General features: G+C 36.8%; 1 protein-coding gene across 1 annotated transcript in view; it reads right to left on the minus strand.

Annotated features, from left to right (window-relative positions):
• Positions 1-27938, minus strand: part of LOC128667111 (neurogenic locus notch homolog protein 1) — a 207868-nt gene that overhangs the window by 153320 nt on the left and 26610 nt on the right. The window contains exons 2-6 of the mRNA XM_053722014.1: positions 10837-10918; positions 4349-4479; positions 2989-3324; positions 2096-2218; positions 1039-1269 (exon numbers count right to left, since the gene is read on the minus strand). Of these exons, the coding sequence (XP_053577989.1) occupies positions 1039-1269; positions 2096-2218; positions 2989-3324; positions 4349-4479; positions 10837-10918 (903 nt within the window). The remainder of the gene's footprint in view (positions 1-1038; positions 1270-2095; positions 2219-2988; positions 3325-4348; positions 4480-10836; positions 10919-27938) is intronic.

Raw genomic sequence — 27938 nt, forward strand, 5'->3', positions numbered from 1 at the left:
AGATTTAGGGGTTAATAACTTTAATATAGTGGCGGAGACGTTGGGGGAGGCAGATTAGGGGTTAATAAATGTAGGTAGGTGTCGGCGATGTTAGGGACGGTAGATTAGGGGTTAATAAATATAATGTAGGTGTCGGCGATGTTGGGGGCAGCAGATTAGGGGTTCATAAGTATAATGTAGGTGGCGGCGGTGTCCAGAGCGGCAGATTAGGGGTTAATCTATATAATGTAGGTGTCAGTGATGTCGGGGTGGCAGATTAGGGGTTAATAAGTGTAAGATTAGGGGTGTTTAGACTTGGGGTTCATGTTAGGGTGTTAGGTGTAGACATAAATGTATTTTCCCCATAGGAATCAATGGGGCTGCGTTAGGAGCTAAACGCTGCTTTTTTGCAGGTTTTTTTTCAGCCGGCTCTCCCCCATTGATTCCTATGGGGAAATCGTGCACGAGCACGTTCAGCCAGCTCACCGCTAACGTAAGCAGCGCTGGTATTGAGGTGAGATGTGGAGCAAAATTTTGCTCTACGATCACTTTTTTGCGGTTAACGCCGGGTTTGTATATACTCGTAATACCAGCGCTGTCGTAAGTGAGCTGTGAGCATAAACTGCTCGTTAGCACCGCATAGCTTCTAACGCAAAACTCGTAATCTAGGCGTTTGAGATTATAATAAAATATGGTAAATCATATATATATATATATATATATATATATATATATAATCAATCAAGATAAAGATAAGCACTCACTGGATTTAAGTACAATAACTATTTATTGGTAGTACTAATCCAGTGATTTACTACTACCAATAAATAGTTATTGTACTTAAATCCAGTGAGTGCTTATCTTTATCTTGATTGAATACCCTGCCAAGCACCCTGGTCTATGTTTGGGTTGGCGAGTGAGAGTGCACTAACTTGGAGTCTGTCTATATATATATATATATATATATATATATATACTGTCCCTTCAAGTATGGCTTACTTTTTCAGCTTTGAAATTTTCTTCTAAAAAAAAAAAAAAGATAATTATTGTTATTCTTACCAGTTCTTCCAGGTGGGCACAGGCAGTGAAATGCTCCCACAGAATCAATACAAGTGGAGCCGTTTGCGCAAGTAGCCGTTAAGCAGTCATCTATGTTATGGTCACAGTTGTCTCCCATCCACCCGTTGACGCACACGCAGTTATAGGATCCAGGCGTGTTGTAACATGTGCCGCCATTTTTGCAAATACCCGAAGACTGACATTCATCGATGTCTCGTGAGCAATACATGCCTGAGGACGGAGATAGTAGACAAAGATGAGATGGAGAAAATGTATAAAGAAGTGATTAAAGAAACATTCACACAGTTTGTGTGTAGAAATTGCGCCCTGTCCCACGTTTCATAGAGAGACCAAAAATCAAACTCCGTCACAAAGTTTTAAAATGTTGCAAATTGTCAAAAACAGCTGTTTGATTTACAGCATACAGAACTTGCTATTTGGCCTTTCAAGGGAGTGTAGGAAGCACAATTGTTACTCAAAAGGATGAAGTGTTTAAAGGGACATAATACCCATATGCTATAATACTTGAAAGTGATTAAGTATAACTATAAAAAGCTGACAACAAAATATCACCTGAATATCTCTATGTAAAAAAAGTAAGATATTTTACCTCAAAATGTATTTATCTCACAATAGTAAGTGCTAAGTGAACAGTTATACTTCAGCTACTGTCCAGCTGCCGGTTGGAAAAAAACCTATAGCCAATCAGCATCAGCAGTGCTAAGGTCATGTTTTACTTTAATGTGATCTCATGAGATTTTACAGAAATCTTGCAAGATTTCATAGTAAACTTCTCTAAACTGCACAGGGAAATAACATGACTGTGCTGCACATGCCAGATGCACACTCCCTTGCAAGTCCTGGGACTAGCATCCTGATTGTCTACTGAAAAACCCTTTACGATGGGGTGTGGCTACTGAGGAAATTTCGAGGTAACTATCTTCGTTTTTTACATAGAGATGTTCAGGTGATATTTTCTTGTCAGCTTTTTATAATTGGAAATGGATGATGGAGGAGATAGAGGGTGCAAAGTTTAACTGAAAGATGAATTACTCACCTGTCCATCCTGGTGTACACTGACATGTGTAAGTTCCCATCCCATCTTTACAGGATGCTCCGTTCATGCACTTGTTTTTCAAACAGTCATCAGTGTTCTCCTCACAACGAGATCCTGTATATCCTGATGTTTGACAAAAAGACCTGTCATCCTTGATTATGCTTTTTTGTTACATTAATTTAACTCAGCTTTTCCCCAGTAATATGTGTTTACTATATAATATGAGCTAGATTATATGCAAGCCCCTATAAGGAGTAGCTTGAAAAAAATCATGTGTTTGTTAATTTCTCAGTGTCTTCATTTCAGCAACCTGATCAGACTCAAACCTTTAATAGTGACAGCATGTTATACGTTACTTACTGAATGATAAAAGCTCATTACAGTGGTCATTATGACCAGCCACAAGCTTCTGACTTCTGCCACAATAACAGTAGTAGCATTATTACATAGATTACATTTTTGAGTGCCATGGACACCATCCATAACCTCCCCACCTCAAGTAAAGGCAATGGCTGACCTGGTATTTCACAGCTACTAAAGTAAATAATAGGTGATCTAGCATTCCAATGCAATCCCCTCACAACAAAAACACCCACTTTTATTTATTTAACTCACCTCCCACAGCAATTTCCTCCATAACATCTAAATAACAGACCCACATTGTAATCCCCCCCGTATGTGATCCCTTCTGATCTCAAGAGCCCATAGGAGCTATTCATCCCCCAAAATACCTTATAAAATACACTTAACTAGTATTAATTATTTTACTGTATTATGGAGAAGCCTTTTTGCATATTTTCTAACGCATGTCATGTAGTTTAGAAGAATTAGCAGATTTAATATATGGGCTGGGCATTGTTTTGCAATCACCCATTTATATTTTAGTCACTGACCTGTGGGGCACACACACTGGTATAAATTAGGTTCTCTTTGCTGGCACTTTCCTCCATTAAGACAGCTGTCTATCACACATTCCCCTCTCCGCATCTCACATCGCAGGCCATAGTAATTGTCTGGGCATAGGCACTGGAAGGACCCCATCAGGTTTACACAGGTTCCGCCATTCTTACAGGTGCCTGCTGCTTGGCATTCATCTAAGTCCTTCTCACAAGCCAAACCCTCAAAACCCAGTGGGCATTGGCACTCAAAGCCTGGAACTTTGTTAATACACTTGCCATTATTCATGCAGCGGTTGGTTACACAAAAGTCTGTATGCTCACAATTTTTCCCTGCAAGAGAGATAAACAAAGAATGCAAATTAATTCTACATGTTTTTTTGAAGTTTTCAGTTTCCAACGTGAGGGTCAGACAGTTTATGATTGTGGTCACTTAAAAAGCATGCTGACTTTTTCTACTGATACTTTCAAAACAATTGTTTCCAAAAATATCAACAAGATTGTGATTGACACCAAAATTCATCACTAGAGGTGTTACCTGTTTTTATTTCCAAAACATTTTCAGAAGAAATAATTTAGAAAATTCAGGGTCGATTGTAATCTTGTTGATCCTGTTTATCAATATGTTTTAATTTTTTACTTTGTAGCAATCACAGTGTAAATAATAATGATGCAATTTCCATATTGGAAAAATATTGGATCAGATATCACAAAAGTCACCCATACAAGGCATGAACAGCATTGATTTTGGTGATCACAATCAGAGCCAAATACATTTGATAAGCTAGCCTTTTTGTCATAAATGCAAGTAGTCCAAGACTATTTGAAATAATTCTGTTTCAAATGGGCAATACATACTGAAATGGCCACTAACATCATTTTAGATGTATATATGAAAATATGATCTATATATATTAAACCTCGCCACTTAGTGTTTTGACAATTCACAGTATAAGAAATGTTGAAATCCAGATATAGTGGACGAGATAAGTTGTTTCCGTTTTCTTCTTGTGGAAGTTAATTCCTGCACTGTTTTTTCTTGACTTTAGATGATTTTTTATTAGTTTTTTTTTTCCCAATGAATAAAAGAAAGTACTTTTTAAAATATTAAAAGCTTTAAAAAGGAACCATTGAACAAATGTGCTCAGTATACCTATAATTTGCTTTTCATATCCCTTTTAAAAAAAACATTAATAGCCGACCCTTTTTCATTATATCATAATTAAAAAAAAAAATTGGAATCATCCCATTTATAGCAAATTTATTAATTATATATTAAAATGTTGAGTTTCACATCCCTTTCAATGATAGAGCCCAATAAAATCTATTGATATCTCGTTATTTTTTTTTGGTTCACCTGTCCATCCTGTAACACACTGACACTGATACTCGGTGAAGAAGCGATTGCATGTTCCTCCATTCCGGCAAGGCCCAGACGAGCAGGGATCAGCGATTTGGCAGCGATCTCCAGAAAAACCAGCCAGACATCTAGGAATTTTAAATTATGTAAGTTATTATTGTAGTAGATCCAAATGCTACTTATACAAGGAAACACAAAAACAAAAGGAGTAAGTAAGCTGTATAAAATGAACTGTAGACGGCACTAGGCATGCTTGTAAGAAACATAAAGGAAACTGGTCCAATTCTCCAGAGAAGCGGCACACAATGAAAACACAAAACAAACAAAAACAACACAAAAACAAAACAAAACAAAGAATCTTACGGAAAATAAATCAGGGTCAGTCCTAGGCATGACAATTTTTAAAGGAACATTAAAATCAAAATTTTATTCATGCATCAGATATAACAACATTACAAAAGATCTGAGGGCAATATAAAATGCTTAAAGGGACACTCAATCAAAATTAAACTTTCATTATTCAGATAGAACATGCCATTTTAAATAACTTTCCAATTTACTTCCATTAACTAAATGTGCACAGTCTTTTTTATATTTAAACTTTTTGAGTCACCAGCTCCTACTGAGCATGTGCAAGAATAAGTGCGTATGCATTTGTGAATGGCTGATGGCTGTCACATGGTACGTGTATGCATTTGTGATTGGCTGATGGCTGTCACATGGTACAGGAGTGGAAAAAGAAAATTTTTAAAATTGTCAGAAAAAAAATCTACTACTCATTTGAAGTTCAGACTAAGTGCTATTGCATTGTCTTCTTATCTTGCATTTGTTGATTATGCAAATCTACTGTGTTGACTGGTCCTTTAAAAACATTTAAAACTGCGATTTTGTTAGTAAAATGTGTATTGTTTTTGTGAGTCCAGGACACAAACTCTTGAAAAAACTTATGAAATGCTGTTTATCTTACTTCTTTTGATGTGGCCAATTAGGGAGAGATTTGAACAGGCTCCTATGCATATAAACCAATAATTGAGCAGCATATAAGGATGTCAGGATTCTACATTCAACAAAACCCCCTTCAGTCTCTCTGTGGGGAGTGGAAACATTACAATTTTTTTTAATTATGTCTAGTTATTACTTATTGTTACATACCAGACAAGCATCTTGCAATAGGTTCCCCATCTATAAGCTTGTAAGAAAAACATTAAACTTTTAAATAATCGTTTGTTAGCAGCTAAAAATGTCCGCTTTTTCAGTTAGCTATTTCAAATTGCCCATGCACAAATCAGCTTGTGAAAGTAGGAAAACTTATTCAGGAGTCGATAGTGATTGGAGAAACTTAACATTCCAAAATATACACACACTAAGTAGGCGGAGCTTGGCGGACATTTTTGGCTCCTAACAAACGATGAATATTTAAGTGTTTCATGTACTTCTCACCAGCTCATAGATGTGGGAGCAGATGCAGTATACTTCTCTGGTATATAACAATAAGTAATCAAAATGAAATAATGGGTCTAGACTGTCCCTTTAATAGCCATATGCACACCTACAGCATAGACCCTCTCCCTTCCCACCTACCTTGCCATTGATCTTATCCCAACAACTCAAACCTTTTTTCTTATTAACTCTTTGTTCACAGTGCATTAAGCCTAATTTCAACTACATTTAATTTTATTTTTGAAGCATTTTCAGATCTATTTAGAAGCACAATAGCAAACGCTAATAGTTTATACCAACTTTTCAAAAGTTTAAAAGATAAAGCGGATTTTAGGATTCTGTGCCGACACAACTCTTAACTAACTACTTAATACAAGCAAAATTACCACAGTACTACTACTTTGCCCTCTTCATTGAAAGTATAGGGTGTGCTTTATAGAGGTAGTATGCACAAAATATAAAGCTTTGGTGAAAACAGTGTCAGGAACAGATTGAGGGTTATTGATTGTGCGGCAGCCGGGAGCCAAGGGCAAAATAAAGCACCATAAGTTACCAACTGTGCTTGTATTGTAACCTAGACCAAAATATGTTATCATCCATGTAATGAAGGTCATTTAAAGGGAAATAAAGGGGCAAAAAGAAAAGGTCACTGTTGCTTGCATACAAGTGTCTGTTTAACCCTTGAAAGTGGATTAAACACATAATTAAAGTCACCTGCAGAGCAGCAATGGAGTAAAGGGAGCTAGTTATACACTTCTTACTAAATGAGCATTAGTAGGAAGTACCTACCAGTCATGATTATTAGCAGGGAGAGCACATTAGCTTATATCAGTAGGTAAAAGCTTACTGTAGTCATACCTTACTCAGCCATGGCCATTAGTAGGAAGTACCTATAAGCCAATGAGCATTAGTAGGAAGTACCTATAAGCCAATGAGCATTAGTAGGAAGTACCTAGCAGCCAATGAGCATTAGTAGGAATTGCTAATCAGCCAATGAACATTAGTAGGAAGTACCTATAAGCCAATGAGCATTAGTAGGAAGTACCTAGCAGATAATGAGCATTAGTAGGAAGTGCTAATCAGCCAATGAACATTAGTAAGAGGTACCTATCAGACAATGAGCATCAGTAGGAAGTACCTTTTAGCCAATAAACATTAAGTACCTATCAGCCAATGAGCATTAGTAGGAAGTGCCTATCAGCCAATGAGCATTAGTAGGAAGTATCAATCAGACAATGAGCATTAGTAAGAAGTGCCTATCAGCCAATGAGCATTAGTAGGAAGTATCAATCAGACAATGAGCATTAGTAAGAAGTGCCTACCAGCCAATGAGCATTAGTAGGAAGTATCAATCAGACAATGAGCATTAGTAGGAAGTGCCTACCAGCCGATGAGCATTAGTAGGAAGTATCAATCAGACAATGAGCATTAGTAGGAAGTGCCTATCAGCCGATGAGCATTAGTAGGAAGTATCAATCAGACAATGAGCATTAGTAGGAAGTGCCTATCAGCCAATGAACATTAGTAAGAAGTACCTCTCATCCATGACTATTAGTAGGAAGTGCCTATCAGCCAATGAACATTAGTAAGAAGTACCTCTCATCCATGACTATTAGTAGGAAGTGCCTATCAGCCAATGAACATTAGTAAGAAGTACCTCTCATCCATGACCATTAGTAGGAAGTACCTATCAGACAATGATCATTAGTAGGAAGTACCTATCAGACAATGATCATTAGTAGGAAGTACCTATCAGACAATGATCATTAGTAGGAAGTACCTATCAGACAATGATCATTAGAAGGAAGTACAAAACACTTTCAATTTATACAGAATTTATTTCAAGCAAATAGAATATTCTGTTCTTTTATCAGCACAATATACATTTTTTAGCATGATGACTCTTTTACAGGACATTCTAGTTTATTTTTGCAGTATAATTTGTATTAGCATAACTATTATCACTTATTTAGTGACAGTTTTACTGTGCATGTAACTTATGAAGTAGGGATGAGCGAATATTTAGCAATATTCGAAAAATTAAGCAAATTTTAAAATATCAGTTACTTAAAGGGACACTGAACCCAAATTTTTTCTTTCGTGATTCAGATAGAGCATACAATTTTAAGCAACTTTCTAATTTACTTCTATTATCAAATTGTCTTCATTCTCTTGGTATCTTTATTTGAAAAGCAAGAATGTAAGTTTAGATGCCGGCTCATTTTTGGTGAACAACCTGGGTTGTTCTTGCTGATTGGTGGATAAAATCACCCACCAATAAACAAGTGCTGTCCAGCGGCTGAACCAAAATTTTGTCTGGCTTCTTAGCTTAGATGCCTTCTTTTTCAAATAAAGATAGCAAGAGAATGAAGAAAAATTTATAGTAGGAGTAAATTAGAAAATTGATAATAGGAGTAAATTAGAAAGTTGCTTAAAATTGCTTCACTATCTGAATCACGAAAGAAAAAATTTGGGTTCAGTGTCCCCCTTGAGTGCTAACACTCACCTACCTTAAGAGCAATCTGGGGGCTCCCATCAACTCCCACCCCGGCGATCAGGCCTGTATAGTGACAGGCATCACGGGGGCTTCCTGTTGCATCACCGTGCAACTTTATTTAAAAATTACAATGGACAAGATAGGTAAAGGGGGCATGCTGCTTAGAAGCCTGTATCTCAGGCATCTAAGCAGCTACAGACCCCCAAGACCCACTGTTGAAAAGGTAATCGCCTAACCTTTCCAACGATATAGGTCTTGGGGATCTGGATTAAAAAGAAAAAAAGTAAAAAAAATAAATTTTTAAAAATAGTAAAAAACGAAAAATAAATAAATCCAGCTTAGCACTCAAAGGGTTCATTTTGAATTTTGAATGTTTACACAACATTCTATCATTTTTTAGTTTTTCTAATGCAATATTTAAATGTAATATTTGATTCTAATTTCTCTTATTCGAATAATGCATAATTAGAATCGAATTATGCAATATTCAAATAAAAAAAAAAATTGATATATTTGTATCTATTATGTATCAATGTACTAACTTCCCTACCACATGACCTATTGAACGTCTGAATAGTATGCGTTAAATTGAATGTTACATTTAAAATTTCGAATGTGAATATTCAATCTAATTATGAACATTCAAAAATAAAAGTAACATTCGAAAACCCGGAGATAACATTTGGTTACCAAATTTTAATGGATTTTCATTCTTATCAACATTCAATTGTCTAAAACGAATGTTCACGGTACTGTTTGTTCTACCAAGCGAATTACACGTTCAGCACATTCGCCCATCCCTATTATGGAGCATACAGCTGTATGCCCAGTGCATCCTCATAGAGAGCTTGCCCTGTTCAGAGAGTTGATGGTTAAAAGGACATAACACTTCAAATGTATCTTTTATGATTCATATAGAACATACAATTTTCCATTTACTTCTTTCAACAAAGTGGCCTTATTCTCTTGGTATCTTTTGTTGAAGGTGCAGCAATGCAATACTGAGAGCTAGCTGAATGGGTGAGCCAATGACAAGAGGCATATCTGTGCAGCCACCAATCAGATGCTAGCTTCAAGCAGTGCATTGCTGCTCTGGAGCCTACCCAGGTATGCTTTTCAACAACGAATACCAAGAGAACTAAGAAAATTCTATAATATAAGTACAATGGAAATTTGTTTAAAATGGCATGTTCTATCTGAATGATGAACGTTTCATTTTTATTTTTTACAGTCCCTTTAAGCATACTATGTTGCTGATTACACTATACATTGCAACATTTGTGCAACATGCATCACAAGCAGATCACAGAGCAAGTTTAATGTCTCCATATGGGTGCAGTTAAATAATAGCTATATAAGGTCATATAAAAGTCATATCCAATTGTACAAAGTCAAGGAAGTTACTCTCATAATAGAATGACTACTAGATACACTGATGTGCAAGGGATGAATATGTTGATGGACATACACAAGGGTAAGTAACACACATGCATACCAGTTGAGTTTAAAGGGACAGTCATGTCAAGATTAAACTTTCATGATTCAGATAGGGCATACAATTGTGAACAATTCTCCAATTCACTTTAATCATCAAATTTGTTTTGTTCTCTTGCTATTCTTTGTTGAAAGCTAAACCTAGGTAGGCTCATATTTTAACTTCTAATCCCTTGAAGGCCGCATCTTATCTCAGTGCATTATGACAGTTTTTCACAGTTAGACAGTGCTAGTTTATGTGTGCCATATAGATAACATTGTGCTCACTTCCTTGGAGCTATTTATGAGTCAGCAATGATTGACTAAAATGCAAGTCTGTCAAAAGCACTGATATAAGGGGGCAGTCTGTAGAGGCTTAGATACAAAGTAATTACAGAGGTAAAAAGTATATTAATAGAACCGTGTTGGTTATGAAAAACTGGGGAATGGCTAATAAAGGGATTATCTATCTTTTTAAACATTAACAATTCTGAAGTAAACTGTCCCTTTAATGAAAAAAATCTCAATGTACGTTCAAGCAAGGAGGATTCTTTATACAATATTTTTTATTAGATTTAAATGGACATTTACAAAGCATTCTGTTCAAAATTAGCATAGGGTTTAGATAAAGCTGTTTATTTTAATACATAAAGTCAGATTCAGATAGACCATGTCATTTTAAAACTATTATTAAATTTACTTTGTTCTCTTTGTATCTATTGTTGAAAAAGAATATGTAAATATCATACACTACTAGGAACTATCTGCTGATTGGTGGCTGAAACCTAGATGCCTCTTGTCATTGGCTCATCCGATGTGTTCAGCTAGCACCCATAAGTGCATTGCTGCTCCTTCAGCAAAGGAAGCCAAGAGAATGAAGAAAATTAGAAAGTTGTTTTAATTGTGTTTTCTATCTGAATCATGGGGTTTCGGGTCCCTTTAAGCGCATATACCTGGGAGTTGGAATTCATCGAACCTTTAGGGAATTATGACTGCATATCTTTGCTTAGAAGCATACTAAAATAGGCTCCGCATATGCTGCGAGATCAGTAAATAGAATGATAGGAAATATAACCTGCATATCTGAGATCCATTCTGCAAGGGCACACAGACTCCGCCATTAACGCAGGACTCCTGGGTGATCGTACACTGCAATCCTAGAGGGAAGCAAAAGATATGATAGAGACTAAATAAAATGAATTGTTAAGATGTAGTTTGAGTGAGAAAAAATAGCAATGACAGGAAAGAGAGAGAGAGAGAGAGAGAGAGAGAGAGGGAGAGAGAGAGAGAGAGAGAGACAGAGAGAAAGGGAGAGAGAGAAAGATAAAGAGAGAGAAAGAGAGAAAGGGAGAGAGAGAGAGATAAAGAGAGAGAAAGAGAGAAAGGGAGAGAGAGAGAGAGAAAGATAAAGAGAGAGAGAAAGAGAGAAAGAGAGAGAAAGACAGAGGAGAGAGAGAGAGATAGAAAGACAGAAGAGAGAGACACATAGAGAGACAGTAAGAGAGCGACACAGAGAGAAAGACAGAGGAGAGAAAGAGAGAGAGAGAAAGAGAGAGAGAGAAAGAGAGAGAGAGAGAGACAGAGAGAGAGAGAGAGAGAGAGAGAAAGATAAATACAGAGGGACAGAAAGAGAGATAGATACAGAGAGAGACAGAAAGAGAGAGATATACAGGCCCATTTATCAAAGGTCTTGCGGACCTGATCCGACACTGCGGATCAGGTCCGCAAGACCTCGCTAAATGCGGAGAGCAATACGCTCTCCGCATTTAACATTGCACCAGCAGCTCACAAGAGCTGCTGGTGCAACGCCGCCCCCTGCTGACTCGCGGCCAATCGGCCGCCAGCAGGGAGCTGTCAATCAACCCGATCGTATTCGATCGGGTTGATGTCTGGCGATTCCTGTCCGCCTGTTCAGAGCAGGCGGACAGGGTTATGGAGCAGCGGTCTTTTGACCGCTGCTTCATAAGTTGTGTTTCTGGCGAGTCTGAAGACTCGCCAGAAACACGGCCCTTCAAGCTCCATACGGAGCTTGATAAATGGGCCTGATAGAGCAAAAGAAAGTAAGAAAAAGATGCAGAGAAAGAAAGAAAAAAAGAGAGAGAGAGAGAAAGAGAGAGAAACAAAGATAATTAGAGAAATGAGAAAAAAGAGAGAAAAAAAATACTTTCCATGTCACAATGGCTACAGTGTGATCTGTCTGAATTTGTACACAATGAATTAATTTGTAAAAACATTGGATAGTAGTTTGCTTTTGTATTTATTACAAAGCCCCCATTGAAAGGACATGAAATTACATTTTTTTCACAATTCAGATAGAGATACAATTTTAAACAACTTTCCAATTTAATTATTTTATCTAATTTACTCCATTCTCTTTGTATCCTTTGTCGACTGAGCAGAAATGTGCTACTGGAAGCTAGCTGAACAAATCGGGTGAGCCAATGACAAAAGACAAATGTGTGCAGCCACCAATCAGCATCTAACTCACAGTAATGCATTGCCTGCTGCTCCTGTGCCTACCTATGTATGATTTTCAACAAAGGATACTAAGAGACTGAAACAAATTTGATAATAGAAGTAAAATTGAAAGTTATTTGAAATTGTTTGCTCTGTCTGAGTCATGAAAGAAAATATGTGGGTATTTATGTCCCTTTAATGATTACTTTAAAATAAATAGAATAACACTGCTAATGTTATTACCAAAGGAGGTAGTGAATGCCAATACCTTGGATACATTTAAAAATGGTTTGGATAACTTTCTGGCTAGAAACAAAATTCATGGATATGATTGCTTGTATTAAATGGATCACCTTTTAGTGGGATTTATTTCAGCTCAACTGGAGCTTTTTTTAGGTATATTAGATTTGTATAGGTTGATCTCAATGGACTTCAGTGTTGTTTTCAACCTCATCTACTATGTTACTATATTACTAAACAAATAAGTAATAATCTGTGGGGTATATAGCTATTAAAGCATGGTGTAGATAGGCTCTATATTTGGACCGGGGAACCCCATTGGACTCATACGACAGTGGTGGCACACAGGGAGCATATAAAGGCCAATTAACTGGGTATCAGCCTTCTCTTGTGTAATATATAAACCTGCAAAACTATCATCTTTCTGACTGCTATCTATGGGGGGGGGGGGCTTTCTCCATTAATGGACAAAGAGTTTGGGGTCATTCAATTCTCAGACCTAGACAGACCTGGCAAAGAAAGACCCAGAAAAACAGAATCAGAACATGTAGTAAGGTGGATTTAGAAGTGGAAAAAAGCATGAGAAATAAAAAGAAGGGATAAAAAAACCGGCATTGTAAAAATATTCCAAAGTATAGTTATAATAGGTGGAGAATATAAAATAAATCTAGGGCTATGAAGAGGTACAAGTTGTTGTAAACTGTGAGAGTAGCTATAGACTAAAGCTGTTAGACCATGGTGTACGTTGGCTAGTGTGTTAACATTGGAAAAAGTATCTAAAAAAGTAGGAGCACTTAAAGGGACAGTCAAATAAAAATGAAACTTTCAGGATTCAGACAGAGCATGCAATTTTATACAACTTTCCAATTTACTTTTGTCATCGAATGCTTTGTTCCCTTGGTATTCTTTGTTGAAAGATAAACCTAGGTAGACTCATATGCTAATTTCTAAGCCATTGAAGGCCGCCTCTTATCTCAGTGCATTTTGACAGTTTTTTTTAAAGTTAGACAGCACTAGTTCATGTGTGCCATATAGATATTATTGTGCTCACTCCCATAGAGCTATTTATGAGTCAGCACTGAATGGCTAAAATGCATGTCTGTAAAACAAACTGGAATAAGGAGGCAGTCTGCAGAGGCTTAGATACAAGGTAATCACATAGGTAAAAAGTAACATAGTAACATAGTAACATAGTAGATGAGGTTGAATAAAGACCGAAGTCCATCGAGTTCAACCTATACAAATCTAAAATATATACAAAAAGCTCCAGTTAAGCTTAAATAATCCCACTAAAAGGTGACCCATTTAAAACTAGCAATCATATCCATGAATTTTGTTTATAGACAGAAATGTATCCAAATAATTTTTAAATGTATCTAGGGTATTGGCATTCACTACCTCCTTTGGTAATGAGTTCCACACTTTTATTGCTCTTACAGTGAAAAAATGTTTCCGTTGCAGGAGATTAAATCTCCTTTCCTCCAACCTTAAAGGGACAGTATACTGTAAAATAGTTTTTCCCTTAATGTGTTTACAATTGCTTTTTTTACCAACTGCAGAGTAAAAAAATGTATGAAAATTAGCTTTTTAAGGCTTATTTGTGTATATTAAAGCTCTGATTTTGTGTTTTGAAGCCACAACCTAATAAAATAGGTTGAGCTTGTAGGTATAATCCGATCTCATTACTGTATCACATTGTGCAAATATACCTGCTTCTTTATCTTATATCTGTCCTTAAAACAATCACCAGTACTTTGAGAGAACAATGGAAAATCAACATTTTATTACCTTATCTCTGCTATATCGCACTGGGAGTGAAATTTCTTCTGCTGGCTGTGTTTACAAAGCTTATCTATAGCTGGTACGCGCGGCCACAAACTTTCAGAATAGGTGGGGATACCACATGCTAAATCTACAATTTCAAATGCCAATATAAGGGTAAAGGAGCTACTTGTAAACAATTTAATACACTCCAGCAGGTAAAGTGGATCATTGGGAACAAATTAAAGGGGAGAAAAGTTTTGAGTAAACTGTCCCTTTAAGTGTTTTAATATAACAGTGTTGGTTGTGCAAAACTGGGGAATGGGTAATAAAGGGATTATTTATCTTTTTAAACAACATTTTGTAATGTAGATTGTCCCTACCTGTGTGTATAGGATGGAGCACTGCATAGGCTAGAAAAAGACTTTACAGTATGCATAGAATGAGGAAACAGTGTTTAGTTTGTTTAAAGGAACTACCACAAAACTATATGTACCAATGGATATAGTGTGTAGAATGACTAGGGAATATACACATACAGTATATGTTAAATAGGATAGAGATGCAGTCAGGGTTATATATTGACCTAGGTCTAAGGCAGCATATTAAGGCTAATTTTTAAACAAAAATTAGCACCTTCAATGATTAAAGGTATAGCTCCCAAAACCCATTACAAATCAGTAATATAACAGGGTTTTTTACTTGTGGAAAATGCAAAGGTTGCAATTACACCAGAACACACAAAACTTTTAATTCCACAGTTACAGGAAAAAAAAGATTTTATTACATGTAAAAGTAAAAATTTTATATATCTATTACAGTGCAGCTGAAAAATGTCAATATTGGGGATAAACATCCAGATTTCTAAAAACTAGAATCTTGGAACATTTGAATAAAACTGAAAAAAATCATGACCATCATGGGGTACCACAGCATTGCAATAGTTGTCAACTCTTTAAAAAAGAATCCTTCACATGGATGGGAATAAAAAAGGTTAATTTACATTGGAGAGGTGGCAACTTAGCCAAACAACTAGACCAGAGGGAGTTGTGGTCTGAATAAAGATACAAAAATGTCTGCCTTTGTGTAAGAAACGTTTAACAATTCAGTATAGAGTATTTAATTATCATGACTGTCTTGTCATTGTGAATTATAGTGACTTTTAATTTCACTATGTTAATGATGGTAAATGCCACATTTGAATTACATATGTCATCCTTTTAAAAACAAGCATTATTTAGGTAATGCCCCTTTAATGGTTATGATATAAGTGTTCTCTTATTCCGTTAAATCCATATCCATACGTTAATGATGGTAATGTCTTTTAAAAACAGAGCGGATTATTTAATAGCATTATTTAGGTAATACCCCTTTAATGATTATGATACAAGAGTTTTCTTATTTTGTTACCCTATTTTTTTTTTGTTAAATCTATATTCATATCGTCAACTACTTTGATAATGTTGAGTTACCTTTTATAACGAGGAACTGCATTCATGGTCACGACAGAAGTGTTCTCTATATTTCTATATTTATATTTCTCAAACAACAAATGTTTTATATATAATAATCGTCAACAACTTTGATAATGCATAGCTACCCTCTATAATGAGGAACTGAATTTATTGGAATCTAATGTGAATTTCTCTTTATTCCGTCATCTAGTTTATAACGGCATTTATAGCCGATGTTAGTGAAACAATATTGTTTTAACTGGGACGTTCCCGATTGGACATTAAACTTAATGCGATTACGCTACCCTTGAATGGACCTGAGAGGAGACTGTCAGAAAGGAAACGGCTCGAAAGGGAACTACACATCTTGATGCAAAGAAGTTTAACTTTCACAGCAAATATTCTTAAAATATTTTGATTAATGAATATGCTTTTGAAAATGTTAACTGATATTTTGCTCTCGTTTTTATTTTTGAGTGTAAACCCGGCCTCTACCACTGGGGTAACGGGTAGCGCTTTTGATTGTGTATTTAAAGACCTCCTGTGTTGCGGAAAGGTATGCTTGGTTTGTAAAGCACTTTAAAACTGTGAATGCTCTTGAGAAAGACGTCTGGGTCCGTTGAAACGCGTTGGGCACAATAAAATTGCTTTTAGATGAGAAAAGCTGGTGAAGTTCTCTTTGCACACATAGGAGCCGTTTAGCCTGATTTTAAGCTGTGAGTATATACACGCCTTTATACAGTGTCTTGACATGATATCACAGCACAACCATCTAATCTAACTAGGAGTACCCCTCTTCTGACGAACAATCTAAAGACAGCGGAGTAACAGACGAGGATCCAAAGTGAACCAGCGCCTCCTTTTTTGCACACCATATCTTCCAAACAGGTTCAGGAGAGACTGTGGGAAGGCTGCGGTTCTATTACTGAAGGGGAGTATCTATCCATATTATATGTACTGTTGTTTCTAAGCATATTAAGGCTGACTGAACATTTTGAGGGAGACTAAATACACACAGAGAGAAGCGCACTCACAGGAACGAACAACCGGCTCAATACCATTGTTAGCCTGTTCTATGGCAATTTACCACTTGGGTGCAGCTTTTTAGCCCAGTAATGCTTTTCACAGAGTAGAACTTTCCTGTAGTATATCAGTCTGATCCCGCCTATTACGGTCAGTCAAGCGCTGAAATACCAGGCAATCCCTCTCTGAACAAGGAACACAGCAACCCCAGACGATCGTTTTGTCCTTCATTGGGCCTCGTAAGTGAGGTGTAGCTATATTCCTCTAAGCACACTGAGCAAGGAGTCCACGTCTGGTTGCCCCTTTTTCCCATAGGGAGACTAAATACACACAGAGAGAAGCGCACTCACAGGAACGAACAACTGGCTCAATACCATTGTTAGCCTGTTCTATGGCGATTTACCACCTGGGTGCAGCTTCTTTTAGCCAAGTAATGCTTTTCACAGAGTAAAAAAAAGCAAATATTTATAAATAGAAGATCATGTTCAGAGGTTTTACTTAATTTAGGAAAACTAGTTAGGCCAAAATCTGATTTTTCTTTTACTTCTTTTTCCTTTTCACAGACTGCTCAGTAATAATAGGACCCTCCTCCTCCAGCGCCTTCTTGAGGTTAGTACTTTCCTTATATTCCCTTTTGAGGGTCAGTTTTAAGCATCATGCATTTCCACAACTATTAATGATCTCTGTTTGGCTACGGAAAGACATGACCCGACCATGCATAATATAATCCTATAATGTGTATAGTATAAGGGAGCAGTGTATAATGTGTATAGTATGAGGGGAGCAGTGTATAATGTGTATAGTATGAGGGGAGCAGTGTATAATGTGTATAGTATGAGGGGAGCAGTGTATAATGTGTATAGTATGAGGGAGCAGTGTATAATGTGTATAGTATGAGGGAGCAGTGTATAATGTGTATAGTATGAGGGAGCAGTATATAATGTGTATAGTATGAGAGAGCAGTGTATAATGTGTATAGTATGAGGGTGCAGTGTATAATGTGTATAGTATGAGGGTGCAGTGTATAATGTGTGTAGTATGAGGGTGCAGTGTATAATGTGTATAGTATGAGAGAGCAGTGTATAATGTGTATAGTATGAGGGAGCAGTGTATAATATGTATAGTATGAGTGAGCAGTGTATAATGTGTATAGTATGAGGGAGCAGTGTGTAATGTGTATAGTATGAGGGAGCAGTGTATAATGTGTATAGTATGAGAGCAGTGTATAATGTGTATAGTATGAGGGAGCAGTGTATAATGTGTATAGTATGAGGGGAGCAGTGTATAATGTGTATAGTATGAGGGAGCAGTGTATAATATGTATAGTATGAGGGAGCAGTATATAATGTGTATAGTATGAGGGAGCAGTGTATAATGTGTATAGTATGAGGGAGCAGTATATAATGTGTATAGTATGAGGGATCAGTGTATAATGTGTATAGTATGAGGGAGCAGTGTATAATGTGTATAGTATGAGGGAGCAGTATATAATGTGTATAGTATGAGGGAGCAGTGTATAATGTGTATAGTATGAGGGAGCAGTGTATAATGTGTATAGTATGAGGGGAGCAGTGTATACTGTGTATAGTATGAGGGAGCAGTGTATAATGTGTATAGTATGAGGGGAGCAGTGTATAATGTGTAAAGTATGAAGGAGCAGTGTATAATGTGTATAGTATGAGGGTGCAGTGTATAATGTGTATAGTATGAGGGAGCAGTGTATAATGTGTATAGTATGAGGGAGCAGTGTATAATGTGTATAGTATGAGGGGAGCAGTGTATAATGTGTATAGTATGAGGGAGCAGTGTATAATGTGTATAGTATGAGGGGAGCAGTGTATAATGTGTATAGTATGAAGGAGCAGTGTATAATGTGTATAGTATGAGGGAACAGTGTATAATGTGTATAGTATGAGAGAGCAGTGTATAATGTGTATAGTATGAGAGAGCAGTGTATAATGTGTATAGTATGAGAGAGCAGTGTATAATGTGTATAGTATGAGGGAGCAGTGTATAATGTGTATAGTATGAGGGAGCAGTATATAATGTGTATAGTATGAGGGAGCAGTGTATAATGTGTATAGTATGAGGGAGAAGTGTATAATGTGTATAGTATGAGGGAGCAGTGTATAATGTGTATAGTATGAGGGGAGCAGTGTATAATGTGTATAGTATGAAGGTGCAGTGTATAATGTGTGTAGTATGAGGGTGCAGTGCATAATGTGTATAGTATGAGGGTGCAGTGTATAATGTGTATAGTATGAGGGTGCAGTGTATAATGTGTATAGTATGAGAGAGCAGTGTATAATGTGTATAGTATGAGGGAGCAGTGTATAATGTGTATAGTATGAGAGAGCAGTGTATAATGTGTATAGTATGAGGGAGCAGTGTATAATGTGTATAGTATGAGGGGGAGCAGTGTATAATGTGTATAGTATGAGGGAGCAGTGTATAATGTGTACAGTATGAGGGGAGCAGTGTATAATGTGTATAGTATGAGGGAGCAGTGTATAATGTGTATAGTATGAGGGGAGCAGTGTATAATGTGTATAGTATGAGGGAGCAGTGTATAATGTGTATAGTATGAGAGAGCAGTGTATAATGTGTATAGTATGAGAGAGCAGTGTATAATGTGTATAGTATGAGAGAGCAGTGTATAATGTGTATAGTATGAGGGAGCAGTGTATAATGTGTATAGTATGAGGGAGCAGTGTATAATGTGTATAGTATGAGGGAGCAGTGTATAATGTGTATAGTATGAGGGAGCAGTATATAATGTGTATAGTATGAGAGAGCAGTGTATAATGTGTATAGTATGAGAGAGCAGTGTATAATGTGTATAGTATGAGGGTGCAGTGTATAATGTGTGTAGTATGAGGGTGCAGTGTATAATGTGTATAGTATGAGAGAGCAGTGTATAATGTGTATAGTATGAGGGAGCAGTGTATAATATGTATAGTATGAGTGAGCAGTGTATAATGTGTATAGTATGAGGGAGCAGTGTGTAATGTGTATAGTATGAGGGAGCAGTGTATAATGTGTATAGTATGAGAGCAGTGTATAATGTGTATAGTATGAGGGAGCAGTGTATAATGTGTATAGTATGAGGGAGCAGTGTATAATGTGTATAGTATGAAGGAGCAGTGTATAATATGTATAGTATGAGGGAGCAGTGTATAATGTGTATAGTATGAGGGAGCAGTGTATAATGTGTATAGTATGAGGGAGCAGTATATAATGTGTATAGTATGAGAGAGCAGTGTATAATGTGTATAGTATGAGAGAGCAGTGTATAATGTGTATAGTATGAGGGGAGCAGTGTATAATGTGTGTAGTATGAGGGTGCAGTGTATAATGTGTATAGTATGAGAGAGCAGTGTATAATGTGTATAGTATGAGGGAGCAGTGTATATATGTATAGTATGAGTGAGCAGTGTATAATGTGTATAGTATGAGGGAGCAGTGTGTAATGTGTATAGTATGAGGGAGCAGTGTATAATGTGTATAGTATGAGAGCAGTGTATAATGTGTATAGTATGAGGGAGCAGTGTATAATGTGTATAGTATGAGGGGAGCAGTGTATAATGTGTATAGTATGAGGGAGCAGTGTATAATGTGTATAGTATGAGGAGCAGTATATAATGTGTATAGTATGAGGGAGCAGTGTATAATGTGTATAGTATGAGGGAGCAGTATATAATGTGTATAGTATGAGGGAGCAGTGTATAATGTGTATAGTATGAGGGAGCAGTGTATAATGTGTATAGTATGAGGGAGCAGTATATAATGTGTATAGTATGAGGGAGCAGTGGTATAATGTGTATAGTATGAGGGAGCAGTGTATAATTGTATAGTATGAGGGAGCAGTGTATAATGTGTATAGTATGAGGGGAGCAGTGTATAATGTGTATAGTATGAGGGAGCAGTGTATAATGTGTATAGTATGAGGGAGCAGTGTATAATGTGTATAGTATGAAGGAGCAGTGTATAATGTGTATAGTATGAGGGTGCAGTGTATAATGTGTATAGTATGAGGGAGCAGTGTATAATGTGTATAGTATGAGAGAGCAGTGTATAATGTGTATAGTATGAGAGAGAAGTGTATAATGTGTATAGTATGAGAGAGCAGTGTATAATGTGTATAGTATGAGGGAGCAGTGTATAATGTGTATAGTATGAGGGAGCAGTATATAATGTGTATAGTATGAGGGAGCAGTGTATAATGTGTATAGTATGAGGGAGCAGTGTATAATGTGTATAGTATGATGGAGCAGTGTATAATGTGTATAGTATGAGGGGAGCAGTGTATAATGTGTATAGTATGAAGGTGCAGTGTATAATGTGTGTAGTATGAGGGTGCAGTGCATAATGTGTATAGTATGAGGGTGCAGTGTATAATGTGTATAGTATGAGGGTGCAGTGTATAATGTGTATAGTATGAGAGAGCAGTGTATAATGTGTATAGTATGAGGGGAGCAGTGTATAATGTGTATAGTATGAGAGAGCAGTGTATAATGTGTATAGTATGAGGGAGCAGTGTATAATGTGTATAGTATGAGGGGGAGCAGTGTATAATGTGTATAGTATGAGGGAGCAGTGTATAATGTGTACAGTATGAGGGGAGCAGTGTATAATGTGTATAGTATGAGGGAGCAGTGTATAATGTGTATAGTATGAGGGGAGCAGTGTATAATGTGTATAGTATGAGGGAGCAGTGTATAATGTGTATAGTATGAGGGGAGCAGTGTATAATGTGTATAGTATGAGGGAGCAGTGTATAATGTGTATAGTATGAGGGAGCAGTGTATAATGTGTATAGTATGAGGGAGCAGTGTATAATGTGTACAGTATGAGGGGAGCAGTGTATAATGTGTATAGTATGAGGGAGCAGTGTATAATGTGTATAGTATGAGGGGAGCAGTGTATAATGTGTATAGTATGAGGGAGCAGTGTATAATGTGTATAGTATGAGGGAGCAGTGTATAATGTGTATAGTATGAGGGAGCAGTGTATAATGTGTATAGTATGAGGGAGCAGTGTATAATGTGTATAGTATGAGGGGAGCAGTGTATAATGTGTATAGTATGAGGGGAGCAGTGTATAATGTGTATAGTATGAGGATGCAGTGTATAATGTGTATAGTATGAGGGTGCAGTGTATAATGTGTATAGTATGAGAGAGCAGTGTATAATGTGTATAGTATGAGGGAGCAGTGTATAATGTGTATAGTATGAGGGAGCAGTGTATATTGTGTATAGTATGAGGGGTGCAGTGTATAATGTGTATAGTATGAGAAAGCAGTGTATAATGTGTATAGTATGAGGGAGCAGTGTATAATGTGTATAGTATGAGGGTACAGAGTATAATGTGTATAATATGAGGGTGCAGTGTATAATGTGTATAGTATAAGGGAGCAGTGTATAATGTGTATAGTATGAGGGGAGCAGTGTATAATGTGTATAGTATGAGGGGTGCAGTGTATAATGTGTATAGTATGAGAGAGCAGTGTATAATGTGTATAGTATGAGTGAGCAGTGTATAATGTGTATAGTATGAGGGGAGCAGTGTATAATGTGTATAGTATGAAGAAGCAGTGTATAATGTGTATAGTATGAGGGTGCAGTGTATAATGTGTATAGTATGAGGGAGCAGTGTATAATGTGTATAGTATGAGAGCAGTGTATAATGTGTATAGTATGAGGGAGCAGTGTATAATGTGTATAGTATGAGGGGAGCAGTGTATAATGTGTATAGTATGAAGGAGCAGTGTATAATATGTATAGTATGAGGGAGCAGTGTATAATGTGTATAGTATGAGGGAGCAGTGTATAATGTGTATAGTATGAGGGAGCAGTATATAATGTGTATAGTATGAGAGAGCAGTGTATAATGTGTATAGTATGAGAGAGCAGTGTATAATGTGTATAGTATGAGGGTGCAGTGTATAATGTGTGTAGTATGAGGGTGCAGTGTATAATGTGTATAGTATGAGAGAGCAGTGTATAATGTGTATAGTATGAGGGAGCAGTGTATAATATGTATAGTATGAGTGAGCAGTGTATAATGTGTATAGTATGAGGGAGCAGTGTGTAATGTGTATAGTATGAGGGAGCAGTGTATAATGTGTATAGTATGAGAGCAGTGTATAATGTGTATAGTATGAGGGAGCAGTGTATAATGTGTATAGTATGAGGGGAGCAGTGTATAATGTGTATAGTATGAGGGAGCAGTGTATAATATGTATAGTATGAGGGAGTAGTATATAATGTGTATAGTATGAGGGAGCAGTGTATAATGTGTATAGTATGAGGGGAGCAGTATATAATGTGTATAGTATGAGGGAGCAGTGTATAATGTGTATAGTATGAGGGAGCAGTGTATAATGTGTATAGTATGAGGTAGCAGTATATAATGTGTATAGTATGAGGGAGCAGTGTATAATGTGTATAGTATGAGGGATCAGTGTATAATGTGTATAGTATGAGGGAGCAGTGTATAATGTGTATAGTATGAGGGGAGCAGTGTATAATGTGTATAGTATGAGGGAGCAGTGTATAATGTGTATAGTATGAGGGGAGCAGTGTATAATGTGTATAGTATGAAGGAGCAGTGTATAATGTGTATAGTATGAGGGTGTAGTGTATAATGTGTATAGTATGAGGGAGCAGTGTATAATGTGTATAGTATGAGAGAGCAGTGTATAATGTGTATAGTATGAGAGAGCAGTGTATAATGTGTATAGTATGAGAGAGCAGTGTATAATGTGTATAGTATGAGGGAGCAGTGTATAATGTGTGTAGTATGAGGTGCAGTGTATAATGTGTATAGTATGAGGGAGCAGTGTATAATGTGTATAGTATGAGGGAGCAGTGTATAATGTGTATAGTATGAGGGAGCAGTGTATAATATGTATAGTATGAGGGAGCAGTATATAATGTGTATAGTATGAGGGAGCAGTGTATAATGTGTATAGTATGAGGGAGCAGTATATAATGTGTATAGTATGAGGGAGCAGTGTATAATGTGTATAGTATGAGGGAGCAGTGTATAATGTGTATAGTATGAGGGAGCAGTATATAATGTGTATAGTATGAGGGAGCAGTGTATAATGTGTATAGTATGAGGGAGCAGTGTATAATGTGTATAGTATGAGGGAGCAGTGTATAATGTGTATAGTATGAGGGGAGCAGTGTATAATGTGTATAGTATGAGGGAGCAGTGTATAATGTGTATAGTATGAGGGGAGCAGTGTATAATGTGTATAGTATGAAGGAGCAGTGTATAATGTGTATAGTATGAGGGTGCAGTGTATAATGTGTATAGTATGAGGGAGCAGTGTATAATGTGTATAGTATGAGAGAGCAGTGTATAATGTGTATAGTATGAGAGAGCAGTGTATAATGTGTATAGTATGAGAGAGCAGTGTATAATGTGTATAGTATGAGGGAGCAGTGTATAATGTGTATAGTATGAGGGAGCAGTATATAATGTGTATAGTATGAGGGAGCAGTGTATAATGTGTATAGTATGAGGGAGCAGTGTATAATGTGTATAGTATGATGGAGCAGTGTATAATGTGTATAGTATGAGGGGAGCAGTGTATAATGTGTATAGTATGAAGGTGCAGTGTATAATGTGTGTAGTATGAGGGTGCAGTGCATAATGTGTATAGTATGAGGGTGCAGTGTATAATGTGTATAGTATGAGGGTGCAGTGTATAATGTGTATAGTATGAGAGAGCAGTGTATAATGTGTATAGTATGAGGGAGCAGTGTATAATGTGTATAGTATGAGAGAGCAGTGTATAATGTGTATAGTATGAGGGAGCAGTGTATAATGTGTATAGTATGAGGGGGAGCAGTGTATAATGTGTATAGTATGAGGGAGCAGTGTATAATGTGTACAGTATGAGGGGAGCAGTGTATAATGTGTATAGTATGAGGGAGCAGTGTATAATGTGTATAGTATGAGGGGAGCAGTGTATAATGTGTATAGTATGAGGGAGCAGTGTATAATGTGTATAGTATGAGGGGAGCAGTGTATAATGTGTATAGTATGAGGGAGCAGTGTATAATGTGTATAGTATGAGGGAGTAGTGTATAATGTGTATAGTATGAGGGAGCAGTGTATAATGTGTACAGTATGAGGGGAGCAGTGTATAATGTGTATAGTATGAGGGAGCAGTGTATAATGTGTATAGTATGAGGGAGCAGTGTATAATGTGTATAGTATGAGGGAGCAGTGTATAATGTGTATAGTATGAGGGGAGCAGTGTATAATGTGTATAGTATGAGGGAGCAGTGTATAATGTGTATAGTATGAGGGAGCAGTGTATAATGTGTATAGTATGAGGGGAGCAGTGTATAATGTGTATAGTATGAGGGGAGCAGTGTATAATGTGTATAGTATGAGGATGCAGTGAATAATGTGTATAGTATGAGGGTGCAGTGTATAATGTGTATAGTATGAGAGAGCAGTGTATAATGTGTATAGTATGAGGGAGCAGTGTATAATGTGTATAGTATGAGGGAGCAGTGTATAATGTGTATAGTATGAGGGGTGCAGTGTATAATGTGTATAGTATGAGAAAGCAGTGTATAATGTGTATAGTATGAGGGAGCAGTGTATAATGTGTATAGTATGAGGGTACAGAGTATAATGTGTATAATATGAGGGGTGCAGTGTATAATGTGTATAGTATAAGGGAGCAGTGTATAATGTGTATAGTATGAGGGAGCAGTGTATAATGTGTATAGTATGAGGGGTGCAGTGTATAATGTGTATAGTATGAGAGAGCAGTGTATAATGTGTATAGTATGAGTGAGCAGTGTATAATGTGTATAGTATGAGGGGAGCAGTGTATAATGTGTATAGTATGAGGGGAGCAGTGTATAATGTGTATAGTATGAGGGTGCAGTGTATAATGTGTATAGTATGAGGGAGCAGTGTATAATGTGTATAGTATGAGAGCAGTGTATAATGTGTATAGTATGAGGGAGCAGTGTATAATGTGTATAGTATGAGGGGAGCAGTGTATAATGTGTATAGTATGAAGGAGCAGTGTATAATATGTATAGTATGAGGGAGCAGTGTATAATGTGTATAGTATGAGGGAGCAGTGTATAATGTGTATAGTATGAGGGAGCAGTATATAATGTGTATAGTATGAGAGAGCAGTGTATAATGTGTATAGTATGAGGGTGCAGTGTATAATGTGTGTAGTATGAGGGTGCAGTGTATAATGTGTATAGTATGAGAGAGCAGTGTATAATGTGTATAGTATGAGGGAGCAGTGTATAATATGTATAGTATGAGTGAGCAGTGTATAATGTGTATAGTATGAGGGAGCAGTGTGTAATGTGTATAGTATGAGGGAGCAGTGTATAATGTGTATAGTATGAGAGCAGTGTATAATGTGTATAGTATGAGGGAGCAGTGTATAATGTGTATAGTATGAGGGGAGCAGTGTATAATGTGTATAGTATGAGGGAGCAGTGTATAATATGTATAGTATGAGGGAGTAGTATATAATGTGTATAGTATGAGGGAGCAGTGTATAATGTGTATAGTATGAGGGAGCAGTATATAATGTGTATAGTATGAGGGAGCAGTGTATAATGTGTATAGTATGAGGGAGCAGTGTATAATGTGTATAGTATGAGGGTAGCAGTATATAATGTGTATAGTATGAGGGAGCAGTGTATAATGTGTATAGTATGAGGGATCAGTGTATAATGTGTATAGTATGAGGGAGCAGTGTATAATGTGTATAGTATGAGGGGAGCAGTGTATAATGTGTATAGTATGAGGGAGCAGTGTATAATGTGTATAGTATGAGGGGAGCAGTGTATAATGTGTATAGTATGAAGGAGCAGTGTATAATGTGTATAGTATGAGGGTGTAGTGTATAATGTGTATAGTATGAGGGAGCAGTGTATAATGTGTATAGTATGAGAGAGCAGTGTATAATGTGTATAGTATGAGAGAGCAGTGTATAATGTGTATAGTATGAGAGAGCAGTGTATAATGTGTATAGTATGAGGGAGCAGTGTATAATGTGTGTAGTATGAGGGTGCAGTGTATAATGTGTATAGTATGAGGGAGCAGTGTATAATGTGTATAGTATGAGGGAGCAGTGTATAATGTGTATAGTATGAGGGAGCAGTGTATAATATGTATAGTATGAGGGGAGCAGTGTATAATGTGTATAGTATGAAGGAGCAGTGTATAATGTGTATAGTATGAGGGAGCAGTATATAATGTGTATAGTATGAGGGAGCAGTGTATAATGTGTATAGTATGAGGGAGCAGTGTATAATGTGTATAGTATGAGGGAGCAGTGTATAATGTGTATAGTATGAGGGGAGCAGTGTATAATGTGTATAGTATGAAGGTGCAGTGTATAATGTGTGTAGTATGAGGGTGCAGTGCATAATGTGTATAGTATGAGGGAGCAGTGTATAATGTGTATAGTATGAGGGAGCAGTGTATAATGTGTATAGTATGAGGGAGCAGTGTATAATGTGTATAGTATGAGGGGAGCAGTGTATAATGTGTATAGTATGAAGGTGCAGTGTATAATGTGTGTAGTATGAGGGTGCAGTGCATAATGTGTATAGTATGAGGGTGCAGTGTATAATGTGTATAGTATGAGGGTGCAGTGTATAATGTGTATAGTATGAGAGAGCAGTGTATAATGTGTATAGTATGAGGGAGCAGTGTATAATGTGTATAGTATGAGAGAGCAGTGTATAATGTGTATAGTATGAGGGAGCAGTGTATAATGTGTATAGTATGAGGGGGAGCAGTGTATAATGTGTATAGTATGAGGGAGCAGTGTATAATGTGTACAGTATGAGGGGAGCAGTGTATAATGTGTATAGTATGAGGGAGCAGTGTATAATGTGTATAGTATGAGGGGAGCAGTGTATAATGTGTATAGTATGAGGGAGCAGTGTATAATGTGTATAGTATGAGGGGAGCAGTGTATAATGTGTATAGTATGAGGGAGCAGTGTATAATGTGTATAGTATGAGGGAGCAGTGTATAATGTGTATAGTATGAGGGAGCAGTGTATAATGTGTACAGTATGAGGGGAGCAGTGTATAATGTGTATAGTATGAGGGAGCAGTGTATAATGTGTATAGTATGAGGGGAGCAGTGTATAATGTGTATAGTATGAGGGAGCAGTGTATAATGTGTATAGTATGAGGGGAGCAGTGTATAATGTGTATAGTATGAG

Source organism: Bombina bombina, chromosome 7, assembly GCF_027579735.1.
Source record: "Bombina bombina isolate aBomBom1 chromosome 7, aBomBom1.pri, whole genome shotgun sequence".
NCBI lineage: Eukaryota > Metazoa > Chordata > Amphibia > Anura > Bombinatoridae > Bombina > Bombina bombina.